This window comes from Pavona decussata, unplaced genomic scaffold, assembly GCF_977016875.1.
Source record: "Pavona decussata unplaced genomic scaffold, jaPavDecu1.1 SCAFFOLD_181, whole genome shotgun sequence".
Lineage (NCBI taxonomy): Eukaryota > Metazoa > Cnidaria > Anthozoa > Scleractinia > Agariciidae > Pavona > Pavona decussata.
Window position 1 is genome coordinate 475,535 of NW_028145591.1, and position 27,741 is coordinate 503,275.

The 27,741-nt window shown below is 36.9% G+C and overlaps 1 protein-coding gene across 2 annotated transcripts in view; it reads right to left on the minus strand.

Annotated features, from left to right (window-relative positions):
• The window catches only part of LOC146463051 (DNA-dependent protein kinase catalytic subunit-like), a 121,228-nt gene that overhangs the window by 48,635 nt on the left and 44,852 nt on the right, over positions 1–27,741 (minus strand). The window contains exons 22-52 of one of the 2 annotated variants that reach the window (XM_085084882.1): positions 23,477–23,560; positions 22,838–22,913; positions 22,216–22,326; positions 20,832–20,951; positions 20,331–20,490; positions 19,479–19,603; positions 18,755–18,944; positions 18,547–18,605; positions 17,613–17,690; positions 16,984–17,052; positions 16,347–16,454; positions 16,146–16,244; positions 14,820–14,947; positions 14,047–14,141; positions 13,357–13,459; positions 12,521–12,654; positions 12,359–12,425; positions 10,527–10,705; positions 9,835–10,000; positions 9,219–9,297; positions 8,705–8,827; positions 8,056–8,150; positions 6,661–6,796; positions 5,609–5,770; positions 5,210–5,258; positions 4,933–5,054; positions 2,917–2,978; positions 2,192–2,327; positions 1,835–1,927; positions 1,002–1,066; positions 828–930 (exon numbers count right to left, since the gene is read on the minus strand). In XM_085084882.1, coding sequence (XP_084941008.1) covers positions 828–930; positions 1,002–1,066; positions 1,835–1,927; positions 2,192–2,327; positions 2,917–2,978; positions 4,933–5,054; positions 5,210–5,258; positions 5,609–5,770; positions 6,661–6,796; positions 8,056–8,150; positions 8,705–8,827; positions 9,219–9,297; positions 9,835–10,000; positions 10,527–10,705; positions 12,359–12,425; positions 12,521–12,654; positions 13,357–13,459; positions 14,047–14,141; positions 14,820–14,947; positions 16,146–16,244; positions 16,347–16,454; positions 16,984–17,052; positions 17,613–17,690; positions 18,547–18,605; positions 18,755–18,944; positions 19,479–19,603; positions 20,331–20,490; positions 20,832–20,951; positions 22,216–22,326; positions 22,838–22,913; positions 23,477–23,560 — 3,376 coding nt within the window. Of the gene's footprint in view, positions 1–827; positions 931–1,001; positions 1,067–1,834; positions 1,928–2,191; positions 2,328–2,916; positions 2,979–4,932; positions 5,055–5,209; positions 5,259–5,608; positions 5,771–6,660; positions 6,797–8,055; positions 8,184–8,704; positions 8,828–9,218; positions 9,298–9,834; positions 10,001–10,526; positions 10,706–12,358; positions 12,426–12,520; positions 12,655–13,356; positions 13,460–14,046; positions 14,142–14,819; positions 14,948–16,145; positions 16,245–16,346; positions 16,455–16,983; positions 17,053–17,612; positions 17,691–18,546; positions 18,606–18,754; positions 18,945–19,478; positions 19,604–20,330; positions 20,491–20,831; positions 20,952–22,215; positions 22,327–22,837; positions 22,914–23,476; positions 23,561–27,741 lie in introns of both variants that reach the window. The other variant, XM_085084881.1, reaches the window with a different exon arrangement.

Here is a 27,741-nt window from a genome sequence, read left to right on the forward strand (position 1 = left end):
ATTCGTGAACTCACTTTTTTCTTGGCTACTAGCCGCATAGTGCAGCCATTATCACTCTTAAGCTGTCTGGCTTGTAGTCGTCACCATTCTTGTTTTTCACTTCAACGTATCATGTTTCCAGTAGTTCGTTCAGTTTTTCCGGCTCGTTTTCCTCGATCCTGTTGACGATATTTTCCCCTTCACGCCACGTTTTCCACACATTAAGCCAGCAAGAGATTGTCTTAACTGTGTTCGGGTCTTTGGGGTGATTTTAAGCTGTTCTATTGTTGTTTCACTTGCAAAACCAAATCGTTGTTTGCTGAAAACCCCGCCCATTTTTTCTCCGCTTCTTATCTCAAATTTCGTTGCTATAGAAACAACTCTAAACTGATTGGCTGTCGTTGGATTCTTTTGTTTCCCAGCCAATCAGAACCCATTTGTAATTGCACTCGTGTTACACGAAAACTGCACTTCTTTTATAGTCAATCAGAATGAAGTTATTTTTTCATGTATATTATTATACCAATAACTGTTAATATTAAGACACTGATAATATAATTATACTTAGTAACTATAATTCGATTCTTGAATCCATGTGACTGGTGCTTAGTATACCTTAAACACACCAAGAATTGCTGCCCTTATTACAGGTCTTTAGAGATAGGAAAGTGCAATAAAATCATTTTGTTTTGTTTACTCGACGAAAAAAGTTTCACCAATACTGTTGAACTATTTGGCCAAAGTATACATCATGAACCTTGTAACCATTGTACTTAATCACTTTCACATCGGCAACATGTACTAAAACGTAAAACAAGCTTCATCTCATATTTGTGGCTTACAAGCACCTTGTCTAACGCCTGGATGTAGTCATTATACTGCGGACTACCCTTAATGAACTCTGTAGACTTCAGTGGAAAATTATCTCCCACAAAGTTATTCAATCCTAGTCTGAAAAACAAAGAGAAACAAAGTGAGGTACAGGGAATCCAATGGAATAATGCGCTAACATAGAAACTTACCTCAGTGCTTCCATTTGTGCTTGCGGTAATTTGGTAAAGTGCGGCAAAAGCTCCAGCACCTGACTCTGAAGGAATAGAAAGAACAGTTTACAAAAATTAAGAAAAGCTGTTTTCCATCTGCGTTCTTTAGCCGAGCCAGCTTGAACCCAATCATTTTAAAGTATCTCAGTCAGTGTTGGTAATTTTTATATAGAATGCGTTTTCCTGTAAGAATTTCAAATATAATTACAAAAAATTACCTTTCATCAAGAAGCACTGACTCATAATATTAACATTAAATATGTACTTGTAAAATAATTATTAATAATGGTAATTGATTATTTGTAATCCCTCCTAGCTTCTCCTTTCCTTCAAGAAGAAGGGAAACCAAACCTCGCTAATGGTTGGTGATTCCGGCCTGCTTGCATGCAATTTGTTTCTTAGCTCGTACTTCAAAATTGCTGATGGAAAGCAAGAGCTTGCTCTCCTTCTTAAAGCTCCAATGGCCCAAAAGGCGTCATCCATTTTGCGAGTTGTAACGTTGTGAATTTGTGAGTTTGCAAGTCGAGGTGCGAGTTGTATGACTTATAAGTTGTAAGATTTACAAGAAGCAACTCCTAACTCGCAAAGTTGCAACAAGCAACTTACAAACGCACAACTCGCGCTATAGCTAAAGCCAATCACCAACACTGCTGTCATGCTGGCTTTTGTATCTTGAAGTCCTGGTCAAAGGGACTGTTACGGATTTCCAGGTCATGGTTGCAATCTGGCATCCAGTACAGAGGACATTATTTTCATATTTTTAGGACTGTGGAAAGATGTGCAGAAAATAAACTCTTTTTGAAAGAACTTACCTTGAATACTAGGGGTGCCGACTTGTCATTCATAAAACGCAAGTACATGTCAAGCAAGCTTGGGAAAACGGGATTGTTTGAATCTGTAACCAACTGTGTGAAGAAGGGAAAAACATTGTTAAAGGAGCAAGAAAAGGTGAAACAGTGCATGGGAATGCCAAGGTACATCACTTTTCCATCATCAGCTAAAGTTGAAAACAAGATTTTTTGTAACTAACTGCTGCACCATTCTAAGCAAAAAAGGTCACAATCACATCCCCTTTAACTCGCTTTAATACAACAATATAACATTCTACTAACCATTAAAGCTCTTTGAGTTAACTCGAAAATGCTCAGAAAATACGTTTAAATGCTAACCTTTGAGTTTAAAATAAGAATTTTTTTCAGAATCATTAGCATGGAGTGCTTGAGGTCCATAGAGGAGTTTGTAGACCACCACACATCAAAGGCGGACCAGCAGTTTAAAATTGCAGCAACAATACTTGATCCATGCCTAAAAAAAAAAAACACAACAACAACAATGTGCTATTGTAGAATTGGGATCATATGTGACTGGTGACTGTGTTTTGGTTTAAGCAAGGCAAATGCTGATATACAGTCAAACTGGTTTTCTTGGGCTAAATTTTACACAAGCCAAAGGACGGGTTTACATTTATACGCGTCTTTTCATATTCTGGACCAGGCTCTGTAAAACCTGTAGGCAGTTGTTGCATATAGCAACATTTTTCCATTTTTAAAATTACTTTGTTGGACAACAAATGAAGCAAATGTCTTCAAAAAAAATTAAAGCAAAAACAAAAAAAAAAAAAACAAAAAACAAAAAAAAAACAAAACAAAAAAAAAACAAAAAAAAAAAAAAACAAAAAAAAAAAAAAATAATAATAATAATAATAATAATAATAATAATAATAATAATAATAATAATAATAATAATAATAATAATAATAATAATAATAATAATAATAATAATAATAAAAAGGAATACAAATACATATAACCAAACCAATTTGCTTTAATAATACTTTGTAACGAACAAACAGAAAAAATGGGGATTAAGGTGTGTATGTTTTACAATATGGCACCTCTTTCGTAGGATCCCTTCTCTGATGACTTGGTCAAGAATTCCATTCAACATGCTTGAAATCTAAGTATAAAGACCATTCAAATGAAACACAAATGTTAATCCTGTTCTCATGAAGATAGAAGCTATTGATTGTTACCATTGATTTTCATTCTCTTGACTAAACTACACCTAGACCAGGCCTTGTTGGAACCTGGCATTTATTTGGGGCGTTGTGCTTATTAAATGAGGGTATTCCAATTTTGGAATTATTTCAGCCCAATTTAGGTTTCGTTATTTATACTAACTTAAAACGAAAGTCTACTGAATTTAAAGCACATGTACTCCATAAAAGGTACGAGACGATAAAAGGACAGGCTGAAAGCACGTCCGATGGTAGAATTGTTTGCAAAATATTGTATCTGAACAAGTTGATTACAGTTCCATAATCAAAGGCTCCTGTGAGCCAACTCGTGAATGCAGAAGTGAATAGTGGTAACCGCAACGTAGCACTCGCATCAAACTATGTTAAAACTAACGATTCGTGGACGACCTTCAGGAATGAAGTGTGACCCAAAAGGTATAAAACATTGTTCGCATTGTGTTTGGTTAGCCCAGGACTCGAAATATAAATCGCATTTAAGAAGTTGTAAGAAAGTTTAAATTTTTTAAAATTCTTTGGGGCCTTTGGAGTGCTTGGCTTTTAAAGGCGAAAAAAAAGTACGAAGGTTCGAACCGGGACCATCAGCAAACCTTCAGCAGCTTCAAAGACCATGTACCACTCCACTGCACCACACGTGCTCAACTTCCAATGCAGTGATTAAATTTTGTATTTATTAGTTGTTTACGGTGTCTAACTATAGAGCGCCCGTGGCGTTACGATTTTAACAGCCAAATGACTTCGGACTACCAAAGAAGAATACGCAAATGAGCACGGGACACGCTCATCTCCCCATCGTATTTTCTGTTTCCATTTTGCACGAAATCGCATTGACTTGGACAACAATCTCGATCTGCTTAAGCGGCATTCAACAGTGCGCAGTTCTCACCAAAATGTAAACGTACGAAGACTAAATGCATCGGTCGAGTGTTCTTTACTCTATTTCTTTTAATTTCGAACTCCAATATAATTGGAGAAGAGAATCTAAAGCGAGCTGTAAGGGTACGCCACATTTGAGTGACATCTCCCCACATAATGATAACTCGTTCATTGCGCATGCGCGAATTCACGAGTTTTACCGAGCTCGCCTTTGAGTTATAAAAAATTAAAGGTAAATTTGGTCGCAAATTTGTTCACAAATGTTTAGCCATGTTTTTGATACCATTATTATTGTATCAAGTGATAAAGAATGGATCAATTAATCTGTCAAAGTATAAGTGCTGCAAAGTGATGGCAACCAGTGCCAGCCGCCTTAAAATCAGCCACTTTCTGTGTGATAAATCGGACTCAGTTTCATAATCAAGTTCTATGAAGCAAGGAGAAGACATCAAACCTCAGCTCTTTTGTAATGTTTAAGAAACAAGTAGGCTTTAAAAACATTCCTGGAAAAGCGTGTGTCAAGAGTTCATAACAATCATACTTTTGTGAACGTTGGAAATTAGCATACGAGAAAAACACTGCATACTAATGAGGAGTGTTTCATCAGCTGATAAAGTATCGCATATTGATGAGGAGTGTTTTACCAGCTGATAAAACACCTAAAACTAATAAGGAGGAGGTTTATCGATATAAAATCACTGCACGTGATGTATTATCGACCATTTGATAGGTCAATGGGCTTATGAATTATTAATGAGTTTTTGAAGTAACAGTGAAATCGTGTACATTAGAAAATCACCATGCTTGGCTGACTTGTTTGATTAACAGGTTCGTTCAGAAGCGTATTTTTACCTTACGTTTCCATGCTTCTCCTATTAAAAGGAGCTGTACAGGAAGGCTGTGTTTAGTTTTAGTGTAATTTAATAATAGTGGCTTAAAATAGAAAAAAATGATATGAGAATAACCCTGCATTAAAAATATGGCATTGTATTTTCTTACCAAAAATGGATGTGAGGGAGCTGTAGTAAGAATCTTTGGCACATGTAGATTAGGTTCTCTAATGAAGAAACCATTAATGCTTGTCTGAAAAGTTCTGTAAAATGCGAGACCAAAGGAAGAACCTGTATTATGAAGACAAATAAAAAGAAAGCTTAAAAGTGCTGTAGCGTTTTACGCACACACACAAAAAAGTAATTGAACACCCCTTTAATCAAAACTGTGGCATTTTATAAAAAAAAAATCGCAGAACAAGGGCCACAATCATGTTTCTACAAACCTGAATCGGTGGACAAGCCTTGTATGATGTATTCCATTAGACTGCTATGCTGTGAAAGATAATAATAATCATATATCATATCCAATAACGATCGATAACTTTTTCGATAATGCCATAATATTGGCCGAACGGGTTAAGAGGGATGTGTCACAGGGATGTGGGCACGAGTTTCCAAAGAAAATCATTCAAACTGGTCTTTTATATCATAAATATTTGGGTTTTTTTTGTAGAATTAATTGATAATTTTATTTCAAAATTTCAAAATGTTACTGTGCACCAGGTAAAAACTCCCAAAATGAGAATTCGTTGAACAATAGGAGAACATAGAAAGCAGGCCAAAAAATAGCAGAAAATAGGAACGTGACATCTTGCATTTCAGAGACAAAAGGCCGCACTAACCTTTAGACCAAGATTGTAAGCCAAATCCAGCAATTTACAAGCAAATTGATGTGATGCTGGAGTAAGATTTATCATGGCGGATCGGACATTTGCAGGTGACTTAACACCTTCATACACTGCTGACAACAACTTTGCTGCGTATTGTTCTGGTGTATTTTCAGCCTGAAAACATTAAAAACAACACATGCAACATCAATTCCGAGAATGAGTATTATTCAGTGGGTGGCACAGGCATACTCAGAAAAAGGAAATCTGAGTGCTTTTACCAGGAGACGAGCCTTAGACCTTCCGATTACTACTAGCTCGGATGCTCTACCACTGAGCTACGTGAGACTCGTGGGAGCTAAGGCCATTAAACTAGGTTCATGGGTTTTGAATGTCAATGTGTGGCATATGCTCAATGGAATAAATGTGGTGGTATAAATGGCAGTACATTTTTCTGTCTCTTTGCCTTGATTCTGAATTGGTTAAAACTCTATGCAATATAATGGAAATGTAATTCAACTCAGATCTCCTTTTGTGGAGGGTAGGGATATCCACTTACAACTGCATTTGAGATAAAACTGTAGAATTTACGTACAGTATATATCAAATAATGTTTAGTAGAATCTTGCCAACTTAAACTCTGTAGAAACATCTAGCCGTTCAAGTTAATCAAAGGTTGGTTATCAGGGTCACTGTAAGTATTGTGATAGAGCAACAAAAATATTGAGGAACTTCTTTTGGTTCAAGTTCTTTAGAATTTTGGTTATCAAGATGCTACTGTAATTAAAGATTCAATATTGAAAGCTGTAAAATGCTACTGAAATTAAGGATTTCGATTTTGAAAGCTGTGGCCTTATTTTTCTCAAGGATGGGTATGGAATAAGTGCGAGTGGTACGTCATAAAACCACACATGGCTTCATATTGCCACTATCAGAGACATACAGCCATATACACTGCATATATAACAAGTTCAAAGTATTTTCTTTATTCAGACCAAATGGCATCCTACCGACTATTTCAATCCCCAAACAATTTGGATGAAGGTTTTGCGAAATAATAAAAATACCTGAGCGGACAAAAGCAAACCAGCAGAGTGAAGCTGTTGATATCCTTGAACTAGATGACCCAAACGCAGATGGTCCACCTGAGATTCGTCTGGGCCACACAAGGGCAGTGGCAGCTGATCAAACAGGTTACAGTGGCTGTGGTAGAATACATGCAATTAACTTAAACTAGAATAAGACACCCTGTTATCTCTCCAGCTTGATCTTAACTATGACCTGACAACTTTGTAAAACTACAACCTAAATGGAAAGAAGCCTCAACACCATGAGGGGCGCGGGTTAGGTGGGAGGGTTGATCACCTCAAAATTTTAATTAAATTCCTAAACGTCTAGTAAATGAAAGAACTGCTTAAGGTAGTAAGTTCACAGTGTACCAATTCCTCGACTACCTTCCTAAAGAATTGATCTTATTGGCCAAGAATAATAGAGTTTTAAGCATAATTAACAATTTGCAGCTACATCTGTGCTGTTTCTGGTTCAAAATGTTGTGTAGGATTTAAGACTTCAGTTACCAAGATTACAATGACGGAATACTCAATTAAAAGATAATTACTTCAGGTTCTCCACCAAGAAACATCACAACAAGCCATTTGCAGAATTAGTCAAGAAACCTTTCAATCTACCAGAACTGAGACAATATATGGCCAAACTGAACATTTTATCGGAGCGCTGTTCATTTGGACTAAATAACCAATATCAAGATAAGCCTTGTAATGTGTGAAACTATGTGTGAAGATAGCTGGCAGAAAGAAAACAAAGAATACACCGAGGCTTACCAATTTGCCATCTTACGAGAAGCAGGAGATTCGAGACAAAGAACAGAAAGAACCAAAAGACTACACTGTGATCATAAGCAGGGAAACAAACAAGCATCCTTTAAACAACCCAAAGTATTCAAGGAAAAAAAACCACTATGAAGATTACTGGAAAGGAGACAACTGCTTTGTGCAGCAGGTCAGTTGGGAAAGATATTCAAAGTAGCAGCAGCATCCACTGGGGACAAAAGAAGAAACCGACGAATACACAAAATATGTATTCTGTTACTCTTACTTTGGTACACCTCCTCTGACAAGATTTTCTTCATGTGACAAGCAACATTTTTCAGTCATCGTTTAAACTGCTTGTTTGATAGGAACAACAAGAAAAGTGGAGAAGATCAGATCTATTTTCCTGTAGATTATTTCCAGATCATCTCTATTACTCTTTACTTAGTCTGATAGTTTGCACAGAATACAGTGAAGTGTACACGCTGTGATGATAAGTAACCCTATGGTCTGCTGATATGAAGCAAAATACAATAGCTTGGAAAACATGTTAACTGTGTTTCCCTCAAGACCAGTCGCATGCATATAATAAAGGGGAAAATAGCTAATGTTGTTACAATAAACTAATATTACCTTCCTAGTGCAATTTTCTTTGTAATGCTCTCTTTAAACCTCTCACAAAGTGGTCCAGGAAGCTTCTGTGCCAGCATCTTACACAATGCACCAGTCTTAATGAAAGACAACAGTGCCAAATGATAAGTCTGTTTTTCATTGAAACATAAAACCATTGTGCCAGCTCAGCAACACATTCATGTTCACGACAAACTGATATGTTGAAAAATGGTTAAAACTCTTGCCCAACCTGCATCGTTTGCTTTGCTTTGCTTGGTTATAGTGGAAATGCACTTAGCTACCCAAAGCTAGTTTACAGGCATTCCACTCAGAAATAGCGGGAAACAAAACATCGTTACATTATCACTTTTGCTTCCTCCTTGACAGCTCATATTTTGTGGCATTGAGATGGCTCAACATTTGAACAAAGACATGCCAAATTTCTTGTTGTTTTGAAATGCTGACATTTTTACATGCATCTGCATACATTGGGCATTTTCCACACAGTTCATGTAGTCACAAGTTGCCACTATGCCAATACAGCTAATCTTTTCCGTTTTAATCGCATTTTCATCTGGAGTGTCTTAAAAAACCATATTACTTTGCAAAACAAAAAGAAAACAATGAAAACATACTTTTTGGTAAAAAAAAAATAATAATCAGACCAAACCTGTTCTGGAAGCTTTTCTATGACTTCAACATCTCCCATGTTGAAACCAACCACTCCTGGTTCCAACACACAACTAAGTACCACATTGAATAGGCCATCACTCCAAAAATCAGCAGGAACAGTCTAGACAAATGTCAAATAACTGGTTATGATGATACTAACCCTCACATTGGAAAAGTAAAACTTTACGGTAGCTTTCAGACAGTTGTCCAAAGCAAGCATAATATGATGATGGTTATTGGTTTTAATTCATAGAAAAAAGACGTCAGCTCAAAGCATTTAAATCAAAAATCATTTCTGGCCTGCTGGCATAGCAGAAGATAATGGTTTTGTCTGATAGATTGCCCACACAATTGCATAGTAGCCCACAAACTTTCTCGACATACTGTATCATTTCTTCTTCTTCATCATCATCATTTTTTTTTTGTTATCTTTCAGCCCCAGCCATTTACTCTGGTATACCACCTGCTGCGAGGGGTAAATGTACTAGTTGTTATTCAAAATGCAACTACACCTTCAAAGTTTCTTGAGTGGAGACTTGAAGTAGCACTGTTACAAAGTTCATGATCCTAACTATCACTGTGCACTTTGCCCTAAAAACAAACAATAACAAAACCATAAAAAGAACTACAAAAATCACATTCACAATTTGAACTAAGGTATTGGGCGTTTCTTTCAAATGCAACTTGAAGATTTCCATGTTTAGTACAAGCCAAGCCAATAGAACAATTCAAGCCCTACAATGAGCATCACCTGCTATCCCAGGTCGCCCACTGAATGAGTACTGAGTAAACTGGTGAACACAGACGAAAAAGGATAATCCCTCAGGCCAGAAATAATAGAAACTCTAGCACTGGCGAGCCCTTAATTTTAAAGAGGCCCCACAGCCTTCTTAAACTCTGTACAACAACATTCTCCCTAAGTTGTTGATGACGTTACGAGTATCAAAGCTGATTGATCCAGATCTCATTATTTGACATCCTACAGTAGCACATGCTTTTGTAGACAATGGATGTCAGGCAATAATTAAGCAAGAGTTTTAACAGTTATTCATAAGGAAAAATTCTCGGAAGGACACTTTCTAACTTAAAATAATTGTAACGAGTACTTTCCAAAAAAATGTTCGTTACCTGTTATAGCTGTCGATCTCGTTTGGTGTAAATATCTCCACTTTGTCACTGGACACTCCTACGGTAAAGCAATCCCTGGCAGCAGTGATGCCAAACATGGCCATTTTGGTCACAAAAAAGCTCAAAGATTTGAACAGAACACTGGATTTTTTACCACCTTTTGGAGCTACAAAAAAGGTAGCAAAAGCCTTTATACCGTTTGGGAAACACTTCACCACAGAGTCTGATCATCACTCAAAATGAAATGTTTATCAAACAGGTTTTAACGTAGAAATCTTGTATTTTAGTACAATACATGTTTAAGGTTTAACCTGCAGTATTGGTTTAATTCTCCAGCGTTCTTACAGCTCACTGCTTGGCCGATATTTTCCAAAGATATTCCACTAGTATTCTCGACAACAAATCATTTTTCTTCAAGGTAGAATTAAGTTCTCTGTTACTAAACACAGTTTCAATAAAATATTAGTGATCAATTCGCCAAATGTTTCCTTTTAGTATTACAGTACTCTGCTGATTTATTTCTCAACTCCTATTATCAATCAAGGTAAAAAAGAGTCACTGACGAACATTCGGAGTTTGTTCCAACGCATTAAGCTCTCAATTCCTCAGTAACATACATTATGCTACAGGTAAGTTTAAGTGTGGTTGGTATTACTGATATGCCATTATTTGTAACTGTAAATCGTACTCACTGATAAAAACTTGACTTGGTGAAAGCAGGCGTTCACCAAAACTCCAAGTGTAGCAATCGAGAGCTGCCAACAAGAAGTCAAACCAAACAAATGTCTCTTTCAAGGAAAATGGTCCACCAATATCTGACAGGGTAGGATACTGCTCAATACCCTTTTGCCCTCCGCCTCCACCTTCAAAGCTAACAATCAAACGAATGAAAACATCACAAGGGTTTCAAAAGGAAGAAAGAAAATGAATATTGAGAGCATACACAAAACATACACGTAGAGAGTAACATTTTTCCACTTTTTATTTTATCCCGTTTCCACATATATATGTAACGTTTCATTAGTCTTCTTAGTTTGAAATGTACAAAGCTGGAAGTTCTTTACTCGTGCCTAAACATCCTCGGCCACATCATTTCATCAATGCCGTCATGTCTTGGAACCTGTGGTGATAGGCTCGTACTTTTACTTAAGGGGCAGATGAAAGTGCATTTTGTCAAGAATTAGTCATTAGTGAGACAACACTGCTGTGAAAGACTTCTTTTTAACCTCCATGTTGTAACTCACTCCTTAGAGCGGGTTTCAATTGAGTGTCGAAGCTAATTCGTGATTGCTTTGCGTTCATTTGCTTTACTACGCTCTGTGGTTGGTTAGAAAAACTCACACCACTTTGTCGACCACTGAGAAGCAAAACCAAAACCAATCGTGACTTGCTCACAATTGGTTCTTGCGCTTGGCGCCGGTTACATGTATTTTTGAATTGTTCATTACACTGTTTCAGTCTGTTGTGACTGCCCAGAGTAATTACTTTGGTTCTGGTTTTATGACGGTCAATTGAAAACCACTCTACAATATGTTTATTATAATAAAGTCATACTGGTGGTTTAAAATTCTGTTTTTCTGTTGTGTGTGTGTTTTTGAGACTGTCCAACCTCACTTTTAGATATTTGTTGTATACTGGCCATACCGCATTTTTAACCTTTCCATTTCTTCGCGTGACCAGAGCTGTACGCATTATTTAAAAATACAATTATTAAAAATTGTATGTAATTGCACACTGCACAGGTAAATAAAGATTGTTGTAATTTGATACATTGCAACCACTTATAACTTAATTGCTAATGAACGATTTTTAAGCTGTACAAAGAAACACATGTACCTTCATACGGATGAAAAGGGGGCATTTTTTTCTGTTATATGATAGACCAAAAACAATTTAAACTTGTGAAGTGGATATGTGAGTAGTTGACTGATAGAATTGAAATCTACATGTATTAATATACGTTGCATGTTCAACTGGGGCATTTAAAGCTTTTTCTTTGCTAACAATCCTTCAGTCTAGCTTTTTGTGTCACAGCATTTCTCGGCAAAGATGAATGGACTCAGTGTAACTGTTCCAAGGCAAATGAGGAAGTGTCTGGTAATTATTGGCTCTAAAACATAGTAAATGGTCACTTTTTTTTACAATGTTTTTTTTTTGTCATTGTTCAAAAAGATGGAACCTGGATGCCCCTCCAAATTACGCAGTGTAGCAGTGGAAAGCCAAAGGAGTCTGTTACGTCTTGATTTTGAATTGAATTAAGCCAGGAGCTTAATTACACACTTGTGGCACTTGTGGCATCTATGACATTTTATTGTTTTACTATGGTGTAATGCAAATCCTAATTAGCATTCCCAACATCTTTTAAATTATCACCGTGGGTTTCAATAACATTTTTTGCTATCATAACATAAAACAGTAAAAAGTGGTGTCTATAATAAACGAAGAAAGCCGTGAATCGTCTAGCATGTAATGTTGGTTCTTTGTACAGTGTAGGAAAACAGAACAATATGATAGTTATTCAAACCTGTGAACAAACAGTGACTGATGATCTTCATAGGTTTTCTTCATCCAATCAGCAGCAGAGTTTACACCTATTGAATAACGTCAACAATAAACCAGTTTCAAAAGCTCTGCAATCGACGCAAATAAAACCAAAAAAATTGTTTCCACGGATTAAAATAATTACCTGGTACAAGTGGCGCCAACTGGCAAAAAAGTTTCATACACTGATGTCGACATTCAGTGCTAGGTTTCCCACATTGTTTCATAAGCCAGGGAATCACATGAATCAGTGTTATGCTACTCAATGTTCCAAATCCCCTGAAGCATTAAAGCAAAGGAGGATAAGTCTAGTTTGCCCATGGTTCTCTGATGTACCGCCACAAGCAACCAATAACAAAGTATGCATGAAAGTTGTCTATCAAAAAGAAACCAAAATTTTCCATGATGCTATATTGCTCCCGTGTCAATGAGCAAGTATTATTCCAGGCCTACTCTGGGACACGTACAAAGTTGAGATTAAACTGCAACCATGCTGGAAAATCTTGAAGCACTGTAACCTGACAAACATTTTTTCATGATATCATCAGGAGAGCAAATGTACTACAAACCACTCGTGCCAGTGGCGAATTTGCAGATTTGTTAGATTTCACATACTGTGTCCCAATGCCACTGGTAAATGCATTATGCAGCAACAAATACCCGTGATACACCTAGGGCATACTCGGAAAGAGAAAATGTATTACTATTTGGTTATACGTCCGACACTGGTATTATTGTACATTTATTCTGTTCTACTTTAAGGGAGCCTCATATTATAAGCCTTATGGTTTCCTTTTAGGCTTCCTCACCACTTTCTTTCTTTTATGTAACCATGCATTTTTGTTCTTTTGATTTGCTTTGCGGTAAAATAAAATAGTGATTGAAATTGAACTCGAATTTTCTTTTTTCCAAGTATGCCTGAGCTACTGACTGAAAATACATCTATTTCACAATAATAACATTTCCGAAAATTAAACTTGCCTGGGAATTCTTCTGCGTTTGTTTTCTTTGTTCAGCGACTTTGCCTGAACTTTAATTATTCTTTCCAGATGTGTAATAACTTGAATACATTGCTCTTGAGTACCTTGCAAAGAGAAGTTGACAACGATTTTAAATTCTGCTATATTCATCTCCATTAGTAGCACAACTGTTATTTTTACTGTTATAAGTCTTACGTTAGATGCCTGTCTAGTACAAACATCTCTGTATTCCACAACAATACAAGCACGTGGTAGTAATTTTACTGCAATCAAGTCAATCGTTTTTTTAAAATAAATGCTCTCCCCAAACCAGAACAAAATTAAAGTTGGATTTTCATGAAGTGCATTTTTTCTCCCTTCTCCCAGCATTTTCTCCTTATATATTGCAATATTACAGTGAAGCGCCAAATGAAATCTCATGAGTCGACAGTGTTGAAACATGTTTTACATAACATCTGGGGAAGAATACATAGTTTGTGCAACTTACATATCACTTCAGTTACAAATATACAAAAGTTCCTATCGCTTTAGTTAACTTTATAAGTAATCCCAATCACAATTGTCCATTTACATTACTCCTCCACAAAGATACTAGACACATAGCCTTATTTGGTCTTTTATAGCATAACAAACCAAACGTAACCTACGTTAATACACAGATGAGTTTGGAACTTAGTACAGATTGCTTTACCTCTTGCTTGGTCATCATTGTGAGCAAGAGACAAACTTTCCAAGTAGTTTGCAAGAATTTCCAACACGAAAATATCAACCAAAGAAGACTCCTCCCTAGATATTGAACAATAAGTTCCTGTTACTACACATGAATCACAACCTGTACAGGCAGTTATTAATTCTGGCGGCATGAACTAGAGTATCAGCCTTGATTATGTGATCAATTGAAAATATGCAGATAATTTCACCAAAAGGACAAATCAACCTTTTTAACAAAATGCAAGCCCCCAAAAAGAAAATAAGTCTTATCAGCACGTCTTGCTATATCACGTAAACAATGAATACAAAACTACTTGGTTCAGTGTGTAGCTCTTTAAATGCTTTAGTCTTTCATAGTTCTGTTACGGAAAACCTTCATCGTTTTTGAATAAACCCATGTTTGACAATGAATCACAACCCGTAGACAGTTATTAATTCTGGTAGCTTAAACTAAAGTTTCAGCCTTGATTACGTGATCAATTGAAAATGTGCAGATAATTTCACCAAGGGTACAAATCAACCTTTACCAAAATACAAACCCCAACAAAAGACAAGGAGTCTATATTCCGTAAACAATGAATACAAAACTATTTGTTTCAGCGTGTAGTTTTTTCAAAAATGCTTTAGTCTTTTATAGTTGCATTGCGGAAAACATATCTGGGTTTTCAAATAAACCCATGTTTGACTATGTCTTCTTTGATTACGTTGAGCCACCTATTTTTTACAGTACAGGGTTGCCTTAAAACGTCTTGCCTGAAAATCGTGTAGATGTTGTTAAAGGCCAAAGCAGCACCAAGCCTTTTTGCTGTACTTGGGTGGAGAGCCAGGCTGTAGAGACGCTTTAACAGAGACTTGATATTGATTGGACTCTTCTCTAATTGCTACAAATGCATATAAAACAACACATCAGCCAATACCAAACCAAACGTCATCTGGTGTCACTCAATTAACAAGTAAAGGAATAAATTAGTAGTTCTTTCATGAACCAACCTGCAGGTTATGACATTAAGATAATCCATACCTTTGAGGTGGGTACGCTTGACCTTCAGTACAAAATCTGTAGACACGCCTTACAGGGCTTACCCTAAATCAACTGTTTTGGTAGAGGTACTTTCAGCATGCTAATCATGCGTCCTACCCATTTGCCTTGTTCACATTTTGTTGGCATAAAGGTCTGATAACGTACCAAACACCACAAAATGATACATTTCAGCTTGATAGGCAAGACAAACAAAACATTCTGGGTCTCTGCTTGTGTTGGGCTGGACATGAATTGCCAGCAATGACTTTCAAAGTAGGCATCGAGAATGTGTTCACCAGTGATCTAAGGCCACGAATATTGCGAGATTCTTCGCATACTGGTTGACAGAGCCATGTAGGAAATGGAAATCAAATGTTTGCAATGTTAAAGAAGCAGAGAGTAGAATGCCCAATTTAAGAAATAATGAGCATGATGTGCTCAGGGCAAACTGGATGGACAGATTTCTGTAAGGAATGCTAAGGGAACGAGAAACTATATAAGGGCTGCAGTGCCACCCTGTAGAGACATAATAAGAGCTCATTGACAGAAAAGGACAGAGTATAACTTGTGCAAGAAGTATCACCTACCAGAACGCTTTGCATATGGTGCTAGAAGAAGAACAAAGAATGCATACCAAGATGAACCGGGAAACAGGAGAGACATTTAGTGTACAAGAGATTTTTTTTTTTTTTTTTTTGCATATTGTTGCAGGTAGGAAGATGACCTAGCCTAATCAAGAAACAACTTGTGCCTCGGTTTTCTTTGCTGATTTCAAAGGCGTGATCACATTGAAAATATGCTAATATTTGGTTGACTAAAGATGTTCCACTCATCCTGATTTTAAAAAGAACTAACATTTAATAAATCTTACTTTGCAAAACAAGATACAACTTGTAACTTAAACTTATGAATGTTACAAATGTCCTTATGTTTTCCCCTTTGTTTTATACAATAAAAGTTTGATAACTCTTATATCAGCAATATGTGTCTCTTTTATCAGATGTTTGTTTCATTTGTAGAATTGAAGTTAAATTATTTTTCATAGGAACATGACAAACCTTTTCGCTTGTCTGTTTTATTGACCACTGTAGGAATTCCCGTACACACTGGGCACTGAAATCTCGCAAAGCAGTGTCAGCATGGTGAACAATGCCATCCTAGAATTCAAAGCACACAGTCATGGCCTTGCACAATGAAACAGTGAATGAATAGACAACTTCAGAATACATGACAAGGAAAGGAAGGAAGTGTAGTTGTACCAGAATTGCATCTAGAAGAGCCATTGTTTCAGGACTTTCATACTTTCTGTTGTTGGTGAACCAGTGGATCAACTGGAAAACTAATGGCTTGAATAACTGTTCCGCTACCTAGCATATCAAACAAGATAATTATTACAAAAACACATGAAAACATGATCTGGGTTTAAAAGGCATGTCACACTCACCCTCACAAAATAAAGATACCAAATTCAGTGGTAAAACAACGAACTTTTTCAATGAAAGGAAACCCTGAAACTATCCGAGGCAATATTAATCGTTCAAGGGATAGACTTTGAAATATTCCCCAAGACGTCTGATTAATGACTTACCACTAAGGATGATTTTAACAGTACTCAATAAATGTAGTTTAACTTTTCACACAAAAGTGTAAGACTAGCACTGATGGTAACTGACAAAAGATAAGTAACACGCTCGCCTTCTGGTTGTGGAGCACAAGGTAGCATTGATAACTGAACAGATCAACAGCAAAATGTAATCCATTTGCTAAATCCCAAAAGCCATCGTTCCATTGTCTGTCGTTTACCCCAACGATCTCAGAAGTTAAATACAGTTTCCATCAGTTTGTAATATAAGGTAGATAAAATGCCCATGCTTCATTACTATTTGCTTAAATTACCTGTTCAACATCACACGCCAGCTGAAGAAGGCAAGGAAACACATGCTTCCACAATTTCTCCATTGGACTCTTTAAACAAGGAATTGAACAAGATACAAATGTAAACCACATCATTGCACCAACAAACCAATAACTCTGCTCAGGATGCAACTGTGGATTTTGCTATGCGTTCAAAAAATCACTTAATGAGGACATTTCATTTAAGGTGGAATCCACGATCCTTCATATGTGGCTAGGTACAATTTGTTCACAGAAACTACCAAAATTATTTTAAGGGTTCCACCTTCACCCACTAGTACGAGAAACTTTAATAGTGTTGTTGAAATTTTACCAATAATCATATATTCCTTACCTTTGAAGTTAAACCCTAAATGAAAGCTTACAAGGTTAATTAATTCTAAACCACAACGAAAGTACTAAATATCTTAGGTAAATCTTGACGGGGTCAAACACTGGAATGAAGTTGTTTGAGGCTTGATAAGGGCTAATCCAGGTTTACTACCATGGCAGCTTAAAGGTTTAACCAAGGATTAGTGCTAATCAGGCTTTGAACAACTCGGCCCAGAACGTCAATAAAGTTAAATATATTCACAGTTCACAGCAATCACCAAAATCAATTAGCTTCTTACTTTCTTTCCCTGAGGCTGTGTGACACTTTTGCCAAGCATGTAGAGAACAAGAGAGTGAAGAGCCTCACAAGCAGCAACCTTTGGCAATAAAAAATGTTTCATGTGATCACTACAGACCCAAGGTGAGAAATCAGGGGCGGGAAAAACATGGCAAAAGATCTTTCCTCTTGTCATTTCTTTTCCATTTTTTTCATTACTTTGACTTTCCCTTGCTCCAACTTTCTGCCCCCGAGTCTCTGAGGATAATCGGAATAAATACAACATTCAAGCACACTGGATAAAGCAATTCAGGATTAGATTTAAAATTTCAACCAATTCAATGATAAAAATGCCGATTCTGAATTTTTTTGTCCAGGGTACTGTTGTTTCTACACGTTCGTACTACAGAAAAAAATAATTACTTTAAATATTGTTATAGATTAAACGATTCTTCAAGTAAAGGAATAGCAAGTCCCACTTACAACATATAAACATACTAACTTGAGAAAATTTCAGTTAAAGTATTATTAGAACGAGAAAGGTTAATGATCTAGTTAGGGTTTGATTTAAGATTGAGTTACGTTTGAGTTACAGTTTGTAACTCAAATTTTGACTAAGAAATGGTAAATGGTAAATTTAAATTGAAGTAAGACTGACATGTCACATTTCATGGCTCTTAAATGGGCAAAACGTTATATTTTTCTGAGTTCTAAATTGTCACTACTCGTTCACTTCTCGTGACATTGGCTAACGGATCTCTACTTATCTCTATGCAGTCGGTGAAATCTAAAAGCCCAACTGCAAGAGGTTTGTTACCCAGACAAATTAAATAACTAAAGCTTTCCTTAAAGTTAGAGTTGAGAAAGCGGTAAAAACCTCATCCTACGGGTTCTAATGTAGCATAATCACAAAAATGTGATGAATTTGGAAGAAGGAATATAGAGCAAGCACTTACCTTTGTTTGTCGGTCACTTGATGTTGTTGCAAGTTCGACTACACGGGGTAAAAATGGATCTGCAAATTTCATATGCATCAAGCCAAGAATAAGGTAATATGAGCAATGTATTTTATGAAAATGTTGCCTTCAATAATTATTGGTCAGAGCACTTGTCCACTAAAGGTTATTTTCTACAATATTTTCAAGTTTTTGGTTTTAATCATACCTAAATCAATTTCAGGCTTCATGTCTTGAAAAGGAACAGCAAAACCTAGATGGTTTTCAGTGTCCCAAGCCACAGCCCTTGAGGGATCGATCTCTCTGCTCCCAAGAAGCAGGATGTTTGTCTGGCCTCCTAAACTCCCCAGCAGTCTGAGAATCTGATGGCGAACAGTGGCCAATGGAGTAAGGGTGCTCTAAAGAAGAAAGGCAGAATATCACATAAAAAAGATGGTACTAATTCCAGTACAATAATTACCTCCCTTTTCCTTTTTTCACCTAACAAGAGAAAAATGCTAGTGTCAAATCTTTGCCTTCGAGAAATTGAGCATGTACGACTTGTCTAGAAGAGACCCTGGCAAAATTTATCGGTAATGTGACGGGCTTTCAACCCGCTATAAGCAACATTAATTCAGAATGTGGTTTCAGTCTAGAAGGGTAGAAATGAAGTGTCCTGGCATCTATGACGATAAAGACTACATAGAATTTTAGAAAGGTCGAGCAAGTGGACATGAATTGCCCTGAAACATCTTCTTAAAAACTTCAAGTGATAAAACCAAACAAAAACACATAAATTACGTCTTCACAGTCAAACTTCAGATCCAGTGAAACTTTAAGTGCTATGTGACATTTCAAATAAATAACTGCAGGGAGAATGGTTCTGGTATCTCAAGGACAGCCGGATTTGAAAATGTCGTGACATACACATCATTATAGGCTTCCTTCGTCACCTGTTGTGGGGACTGTTTGTTGACTTTCAACAATCTAAGAGGAATTTTCCTCCCTCCTGATCCATGGCGGGATGCTGTGCTTAGTACAATGGTCTTAGACCCTTCAGATAACTGATCCTCTTCATCTGTGCAAAATGAATGCAATAAGATAAATATAAGATATAAGATAAATAAGATAAATAAGATAAATAAGATAAATTTAAAAGACACTATAAAGAAAGTCATGTACGTTTACAAAGAACAAAGCAACAAAATCACACGATAATTATTCAAAGTACTGACAACTGACTGCAATAAGGAGGACCGTGTTTGAAATGATGACTACAAATTCTTCAGCACAGGACCGCGTTCCATGATATCATTACGAGTACTCACAGGGAGGGGTTCACGGTTCTGGGCATGTCCACGAATCAAAATACTTTTTCACCTTTGCTCGTTATGACCCAAGCCTGTTTAATTTAATTCCACGGCGTTGTTTATGAATCCTTCAGAAGGGAATAGGTAACTCGGGTGGTAATTTTTTCATATGATTGCGTTATTTCGCATGCAAATAACTGCAAACACATCAACCATGGAATAAATCCTACGGCTCAACACTCAATTCAATATTAACAATATGAGTACAGTCCACTAGCATTTTCTGTAAATTTTGGTCATCAGTCATTTTGCTTGGACTAATTATAGAATGTGATTACTCAAGTATATGTGACTGAGACTTTTAAAGCCAAAGTTGATAAGAAAGAGAAAAAAGCATTTAGATTCATGCACATGCGCTGAAATGTTAACCCCTCCCTTCAAGTTTATGGCACAAATATAACGTGGCATGACAAAGACATTCGTTATTGCTCTTACTTGATTCAGCAGAAGATTTGAGGTAGCCATCCAAACAAGGAAGGATTTCAGTTAGGTAAGGATTCAACTTTTCAGGAGGGAGAGCAGCCGACCAACTCTGTAAGGCATCCAGGCCAGCTTGAGCCAAAGGAGTGTAACTCAAACCAAGTTTAAATGTAAGCTAAAAATCAGATCAAAACAAATACAACTCAGAACCCAAAGTGTGGCCTCTTCAAACTACGGCAAGTTTCAAGCTGTCCAAAGTTTGCACATTTCTAAGAGAAATGGCTTGACAGGGTGAAAAGAACAAGGGTACAAATGAATGTTGTGTCGATAGCACTCAAATGCTGCATTAGAAAATTCACTCTGCAGTGTATGTTGAAGTGCTAAGTGAAAGAGTCGACTCTCCGATCCATCAAGGAACAAATCCATTTTCTCCTATTCATATTAGTACTGACAATAAACTGTTATTTACATCTGTTTGTTTCACAGAAATGTAGCCTGTTCATAAGAGTATCTTACCTTTACAGCTAGCACAAAGGAAGCCACATCAAGCTTCACTATTTCAAGGGGAAGAGAAAGAATCAGCCTCAGACAGGACGCTAGCAAGTCATCTTTATACTGCTGCATCCTGATCAGCACCTGTAAACACGCAGAGAAAAACAAGAATTGCAATGATCACGATGCAAATAATATAAAGTATGACAGCCACAGACACAGTATAAAGAACCATTTATGACCGATAGACATTGTAAATCTTGCTTGAAATTTCTTGCATGTACTGACAGCAGAAGCAAGGGAATTTTCTTATTTACAGATGAATTTCTTGTACGTAGAATCTAAAGAACATTCAATCTGTTATTCAACCAGTCAGGAGCGTAGGTCAAAGAAGACATCTGAACTGAGTTACTGAGAAACTGGTGGAAAGCTAGGTCATTCAAATAGCATGCACTGTAACACTAGTAAATGCAAGGAATCAGTCCGATATTATATATTATACTTTTTATACTACATTCTTGCATTTTTTCTTCTTGTGCATATATTTTCCTTTTCTGATCTATGATCGTAACATCTGATTTGTATTTTTATCTGATGAATAAAGACTTATTTATTTATTTATTTATTTATTTATTTATTTATTTTTTATTTTATTCACTAGGCTACTGGGTTTACATGTCGCACACGTCAGGCATTATAACTGCTGGGATCAGTACTGTCAAACACATACTGTGGCAATAAACTAAGATAGCAAACTTTACACATTGGTCATCATAAGCGAAACATGCACTAACATGTCAAAACAACAGGACAAAGAAAAAAATTCTTACTTTCCAGTGGGGGTGGGAATAGCGTTAACAGGAAAAAAGTGCAGAATGGTGGGCATGGCGCAGCGTGGAATCGTCAGCAGTAGATTACCAAACTTTCACTTTGTCCCAAAATGACTTGGCTCCAATGAGAGCATGACACTTACACAAGATGAACCTGCAGCTCATATAGCCAAGACCACTCAAATATGGTACCAAATAAGTTATCAAATTTCGTAAACGAAAATGCTACCAAAACGACAACAACAACAAAAAGTAAAGAAGTGGCCCGCTAAATCACTGGACCTCGATCCAGAAGATAGTGCCTGAAAGCTTGGTCGAGGAGCTTGCATACAGGGATCCAGCTCCAATTTTAAAAAAAAGAAAAATGAAAATTTGCGAGGCATGGAGAAATGTCCCTTTGATGACCTTACAAGAGTTGGTCCATCAGATGCTGTGAATCCTTAAAATGTAAAAAGTAAAGGAGGACATGCAAGCTACACGAGGTCCAGTGTGCTTAGCCAATCAAAACGATAGGAAATAATTTGACATATAATTTTAAATAACAAGATGAAATAGTTTTTCCATAAGAGACAGTTTACCTCTTTAATAAATTTGCGAAAGAGCACAAAGCATGTCATGCGATCAGATGTGTCAACTATTTCCATGTCTAAATCCTCACTGGTATCTTCTGGTTTCTCTGCCTTGATGTGCTGCAAATTATATAGGCAGTATATAAGAGATTTACTTGTTTCAAAGCTATAAAGTGCACAATATTCCAATGGATGACTGGAAAAACAAACTATCGATAACACATGTAGGAAGATTACACAGAAGATGCATATTTCTTTTTTTAATCAAAAACTGTTACTGAGTGAGTGTTCATGACAAAACTAAAAAGACACAGATGTAATTATTAGCATGCAACCAAGAGGAGAATAATACACATATGGGTGTTGATTTACATTTATTTTCCACAATAACAACGATGATGATGATAATGTGCAGTTCCAGAAAAAAACCCATACCCACCCGACCCCATGGAAGGTCATTGGAAATTCCTAGCGGGTCTTAAAAGCCAAAATTTTAAAGGCAAAGCGTGAACCTAAACTGGAATCTCCTGAGGAAGGGGGTGAAAAAGAAAAAAACCTTCCGTGGGGGGGGGGGGGGGGGGGGGCGGAGTATGGATATTTTCTGGAACTGAACAATCATCATAATAAGCACCTTAAAAAAAGACAGCTTATTACAGATTTTCATGCAAACTTCCAGTAATTTGTAAAACCCACTGACGACTGGAAACCTAGAACAAAACGTAATTGAAGCAATCAATCATAAAATGATAAGATAATATTTTAAGAGATATATTACAAACTGACTTCAAAAGCTCATCTTTACACAAACACATCAGTATTTAAGCTATAGTACATGGAAAAAATAAAACTTGTACATAATTTTAGTGAAAGAAACCTTTAAAGGTATGAGGAGGTGAAACATCGTCATGTAGTTTAGTTACAAAATTTTAAGTACACAGCATGCAAGTGTAAGTGGTTTGTTAATAGAAGCTCTTGTATCCTTGAGGAAAGAACCTTGGTATGTGTCAACCAAGGTTTCAAAAGAAAGGAAATCTAAGTGGACGGCAAAAGATTATGACTGACGCTATCAAAAACATAAGACAGTTGAGACATTTGAAAATAATTAAAACTGATCAAGATTGGGAGTCTTTCTTTCGTTTATGACCAGCTACTTCCTGTGTGGAGATGGCTTCTTCAAAGCTTAATGATAACCCTATTAAGAGACTTAATGGAATAGAAATTGGTATGTTGTCCATTTAAACATGACTCAAAAGTAGGGCAGGTTCCTTACCTTGTAGACATGACAATTATCTCTCTACCAAACACATACACCCAATTCTCAAACATTACTATGCAATGCGTTGGAAGGACACACCTTGAGAAAGAAGAAAGAACTGTTATAAACACTTTCTCCTTTGTAAATGCACACAGTGACAAGAAACGTGTAACCTGGATGACAATATAATACCATAATGAATCTGATGCAAAATGATAACCCTTATTTCAGAACTTCTGTAATTCCCTACCATCTTAAATTTACAATTGTGTACCTCTGGGGAGGAGCAGGCAGGGGAAGTCAATATAAAATTTGCATCTTACTCATAGTTACTAAATGAGTAAATGAGCAAGGGTCAACTAACATGAGGAGATTTGTGAGTAAGTCCTCACAAATTTCAGCAACTTTCCACATGTTATTAATCAAGACTTACAATGTGCAAATGTTTTGATACTGTGTGCTTCCAACTTTACTTTTCGAGGGACATTAATCCGGACAAGTGTGTTAAATTCCCGTCTTACTACTCAACACGAACTAGAGCCTTCAAACAAACCAAAGCCAGACAGAAGATTTCCTGCAATTTTTCAAGGCTACGAACATGTTCTGGACAAGAAGAAGAGCAAGGTTATAACACTTGTCAGCAATGCAAGGCATTTGCCAAGAAGTGCAAAAACGCTTCAAATTACTGCACTGCCGAAAACGAAGAAGATTTTGAAGAGATCATAGCTTGTGAGATCATACCTTGAAAGAAAGAGCCGTGCTTGCCAATATGATAGTCAAGGAGGAACCCGTCACATTCCATTGACGGCTCGACCAGCATGAACATTTTGCCATTCAAGTAAGAGGCAATTAACCCAAACACTGGTGAGGTAGAATGGCACTACTTGAGGAGAAAGGCATTGAACTTGTGCTCTGTAATGTGCACAATGTACGGTATGTAGAAGCTCCAGGAGGATTGAAGTGGCTGTGAAGTGTTCGAGTCATCGCTCAAGATTCAGATTGTTACTGCAATAACGACATCCAGTGGGCTGCATGTTTTCACTCATTCAAAGCCCAATAAATACGTTTCAAGATGAAGCTGCTAATTTATTCAATAACCTTCCCCTTTCTTTAAGAAACTACATGGATTCAATTTTATTTGTTTAAGGAGACGAAGAAATTGCTACAAGATAAAGCCAGGTCCAGACTGTGATTGATTTTATTTAGCGTTTGGAACACATATTTTGTTATTCATTTTAACACCGCCTTCCTTAAGTTTGTCTTAGTTGTGATTAACTTTAGTTAGATATTAACGGATAAAGAGCCACTTTGTGGAAATGCTGTTAATAAAGTCTTTATTATTATTATTATTATTATTATTATTATTATTATTATTATTATTATTATTAATATTATTATTAAATACTGCTCTGAAGAGGGACTACCACCAAATAACCTGTTATTGTTGATTTGTTGGCCAATCTCACGTATGCTCACATGTTTACCAGCTTTTAACTTCCAGAGTTGCATCACGAGTCAAACATGCCTACAACTTTTGCAACAAAAGAACCATCTCCACAAAGACGTACAAAGTCAGCCCGTTGTGAAATGCATTGCAGATGATGTCTTACCCACAAGCACAGGCCAGACTGACCATCACAGCAACTTGGAATGCTTCGTGCATAGATAACAAAAGAGAGGTATCGGGCTAAATAGCCAGGTGTTGGAGATCAATTGTTCTTTCTGACACTTACTTATCACAGAAGGTAATCAGGGAGGCCAGAGCTATTACTGAAATGCTTAAAGAACCAGGCTAATACCTTTTAAAGTCTGAATGACTTTGCTTTAAAATGTCCCTGAAACTAGTGTTGTCTTTTCACAACTGATTTCATTCAAAAACGATAAAAATATTGGTAATTTTCTAGTTAGAAGCGTACTCAAATCATTCGACCAACGTGGTAGTTTTAAATGCGTACGTACACGATACAAAACTTGCCCTTTCATTCACAGCGTTGACAAAATTTTGGGACGTAAACGATTTATTAAAATCACTGATCATTTTACATGCACCTCTGCCCATGTTATCCATTTCATGAAATACGCTTTTATCAAAAACTTATTAACTGGTGAGACAGGAAGAAAACTAGGTGACCTATTTGGCGAACATCTTTGAGACATTGAAAGAAAAGACAAGTATGCATCCAGGCCAGTCGCTTCACAGTTTAATCTACCTTACCATTCTTACAGACACATGGCAGTCTGTGGCATTTCTCTATATCATGGTAACACAAAAAGCTGCAAACACAAGTTCAGAGCAAAAAATTCATCTTCACACTCTTAATCCCCACGGAATCAACGAATGCTTTTCATCCGACTAATTTATTCTCATTTTCCACGTTAGAATGCTCCCTCTAATAGCGTAGCACCACTGCTATCTACATAAACCACAAACAACCCACAATTCCTTGATTCACTCTGACGAAGGGCTCAAATCTCTCACAGTGTCAAATTAGTTACCTTATCAATTCCGTTGATAAAACCAATCACTTAATACCTCAACTGTTGTTTGCCCCATTTCATCAATGTCATAAAAGCACTCAAGTAGCTTATGGATAAAGACGTGCAACATGCCCATTTGATGCACAAAACCATCAACGGGCACATTACAAACCCATTCACTGTTGCCAGAATGCACCTAAGCTAACTTGATTCACATCATTAAGTTTTTTGTCAAAAATTGAGCCTGCAGGAACAAACCTGCAAACAGATTTTTCCGGTCAATCAGGAAATTTTTCACGTCTTTTGTTGGATTTCCAACTCCATACGACATTTATTTGTTCGAAATAATATTTGTTTTAAATTTCATTATTGACCAGCTCAACACTCAGAAATTAATCACCTCTTTGAAAAATGAAGAAACATCACTAGTACGTAACAATGCTAGAGCATGTGAAAAGGCTGACAAAGGATAATTATCGTTCGGTTTTGCAGCCTTCTGAAAATCGTAGATCCCAATATACAATAACCGCTTCCTTCCCATTGGAAAATAAGTCCTTGTAGTTAAATCGTTTCTTTGCAGTGGTTACCCAAGGGAGAAATTTGAGGAGTTACATGGAAGAAACATGCCACACAAATGACCAGGAACATCAGGAAGAAGAGACCAAATGGGAAAAAGAGACAGAGGACTAGCATGTCATATGCACAGAAAACATCGATTGGGAGGGAGCCAAGATTGTTGACGCAGAAAGGGGTCTATGCAAAGGAATTGAATAGTTACCCAACTAACACCATGAAATGAAAGTTCTGAACAATCATGAACAATGGCTGTTTTGAACTATAAAGAAAGCAGAGTACTTTCCCACGGCCATAATTATCGTTACTACTTCAACTAAAACGTTATGACGTGCAAATGTGATAAAAAGACTGACAGCCATATTTAAGGAACCTGGTGACGGACAGTTAGACTGCTCGAAATGATGCACAATTCAAATGATTATTGTTAACTCAGAAATCCTCTCTGGTTTTGAAGCCGGACTTAACTCTGGCAGGTTCACAAGTGGATGCCTCGTTTTCTGGCCTACGGTAGTTTATTAAAACCACCATGAAAGCGAGACGTTACTCTATAAGAGATCAGAGCTGACAGGATTCAAATAATCAGTGCCCAGCGAAAGGCATTTTACTCAGGATTATTGACCTTGAAACCGGCCACATTCAAGCAACATTCTCCAACCCTGACCAGTAATCAACATGGACAAAATGTTTCGCTGAGGGACATATCAACTATTTTTCAAGTAGCCTGCCACAAAAGCATTGGTAACTACTCTGATCACTAGACATATCACAAGAATGGCAATCAGTCATTATACTGTTTCAATGCAACACGTTTGTGCAAACGCACGGGTTTTAATGTGAGAAAATTTAAGAATAGTGCAGACAGAAAAATGGAGAGGGAATTAGATGCAATCCCTTGGAAGGACAGACAATGGGGTCATGCTATTGCGAAAAATGTAATTAATACAAAACAAAAACTTGGTCTCGGCGTTTCAAAAAACGGAAAGAGGAGATGAGTAAAAGTGGTTGTGCTCAACACCTGGCTGACAAGTTGCACAAACCAATCACGTGTATATTTACTAAACGAAGGGTTCTTACGAATGGAATTGATGAAATTTGGGCAGCCGATCTCGCTGAGATGCGAAGATTCAGATGGTAGAACTAGGGGACAAAAAATCTATTGATTGTCATTGATGTCTTCAGTAATAGGGTTGGATTAAGCTGTTAAAAGAGCATGCCTTAAATGGCAT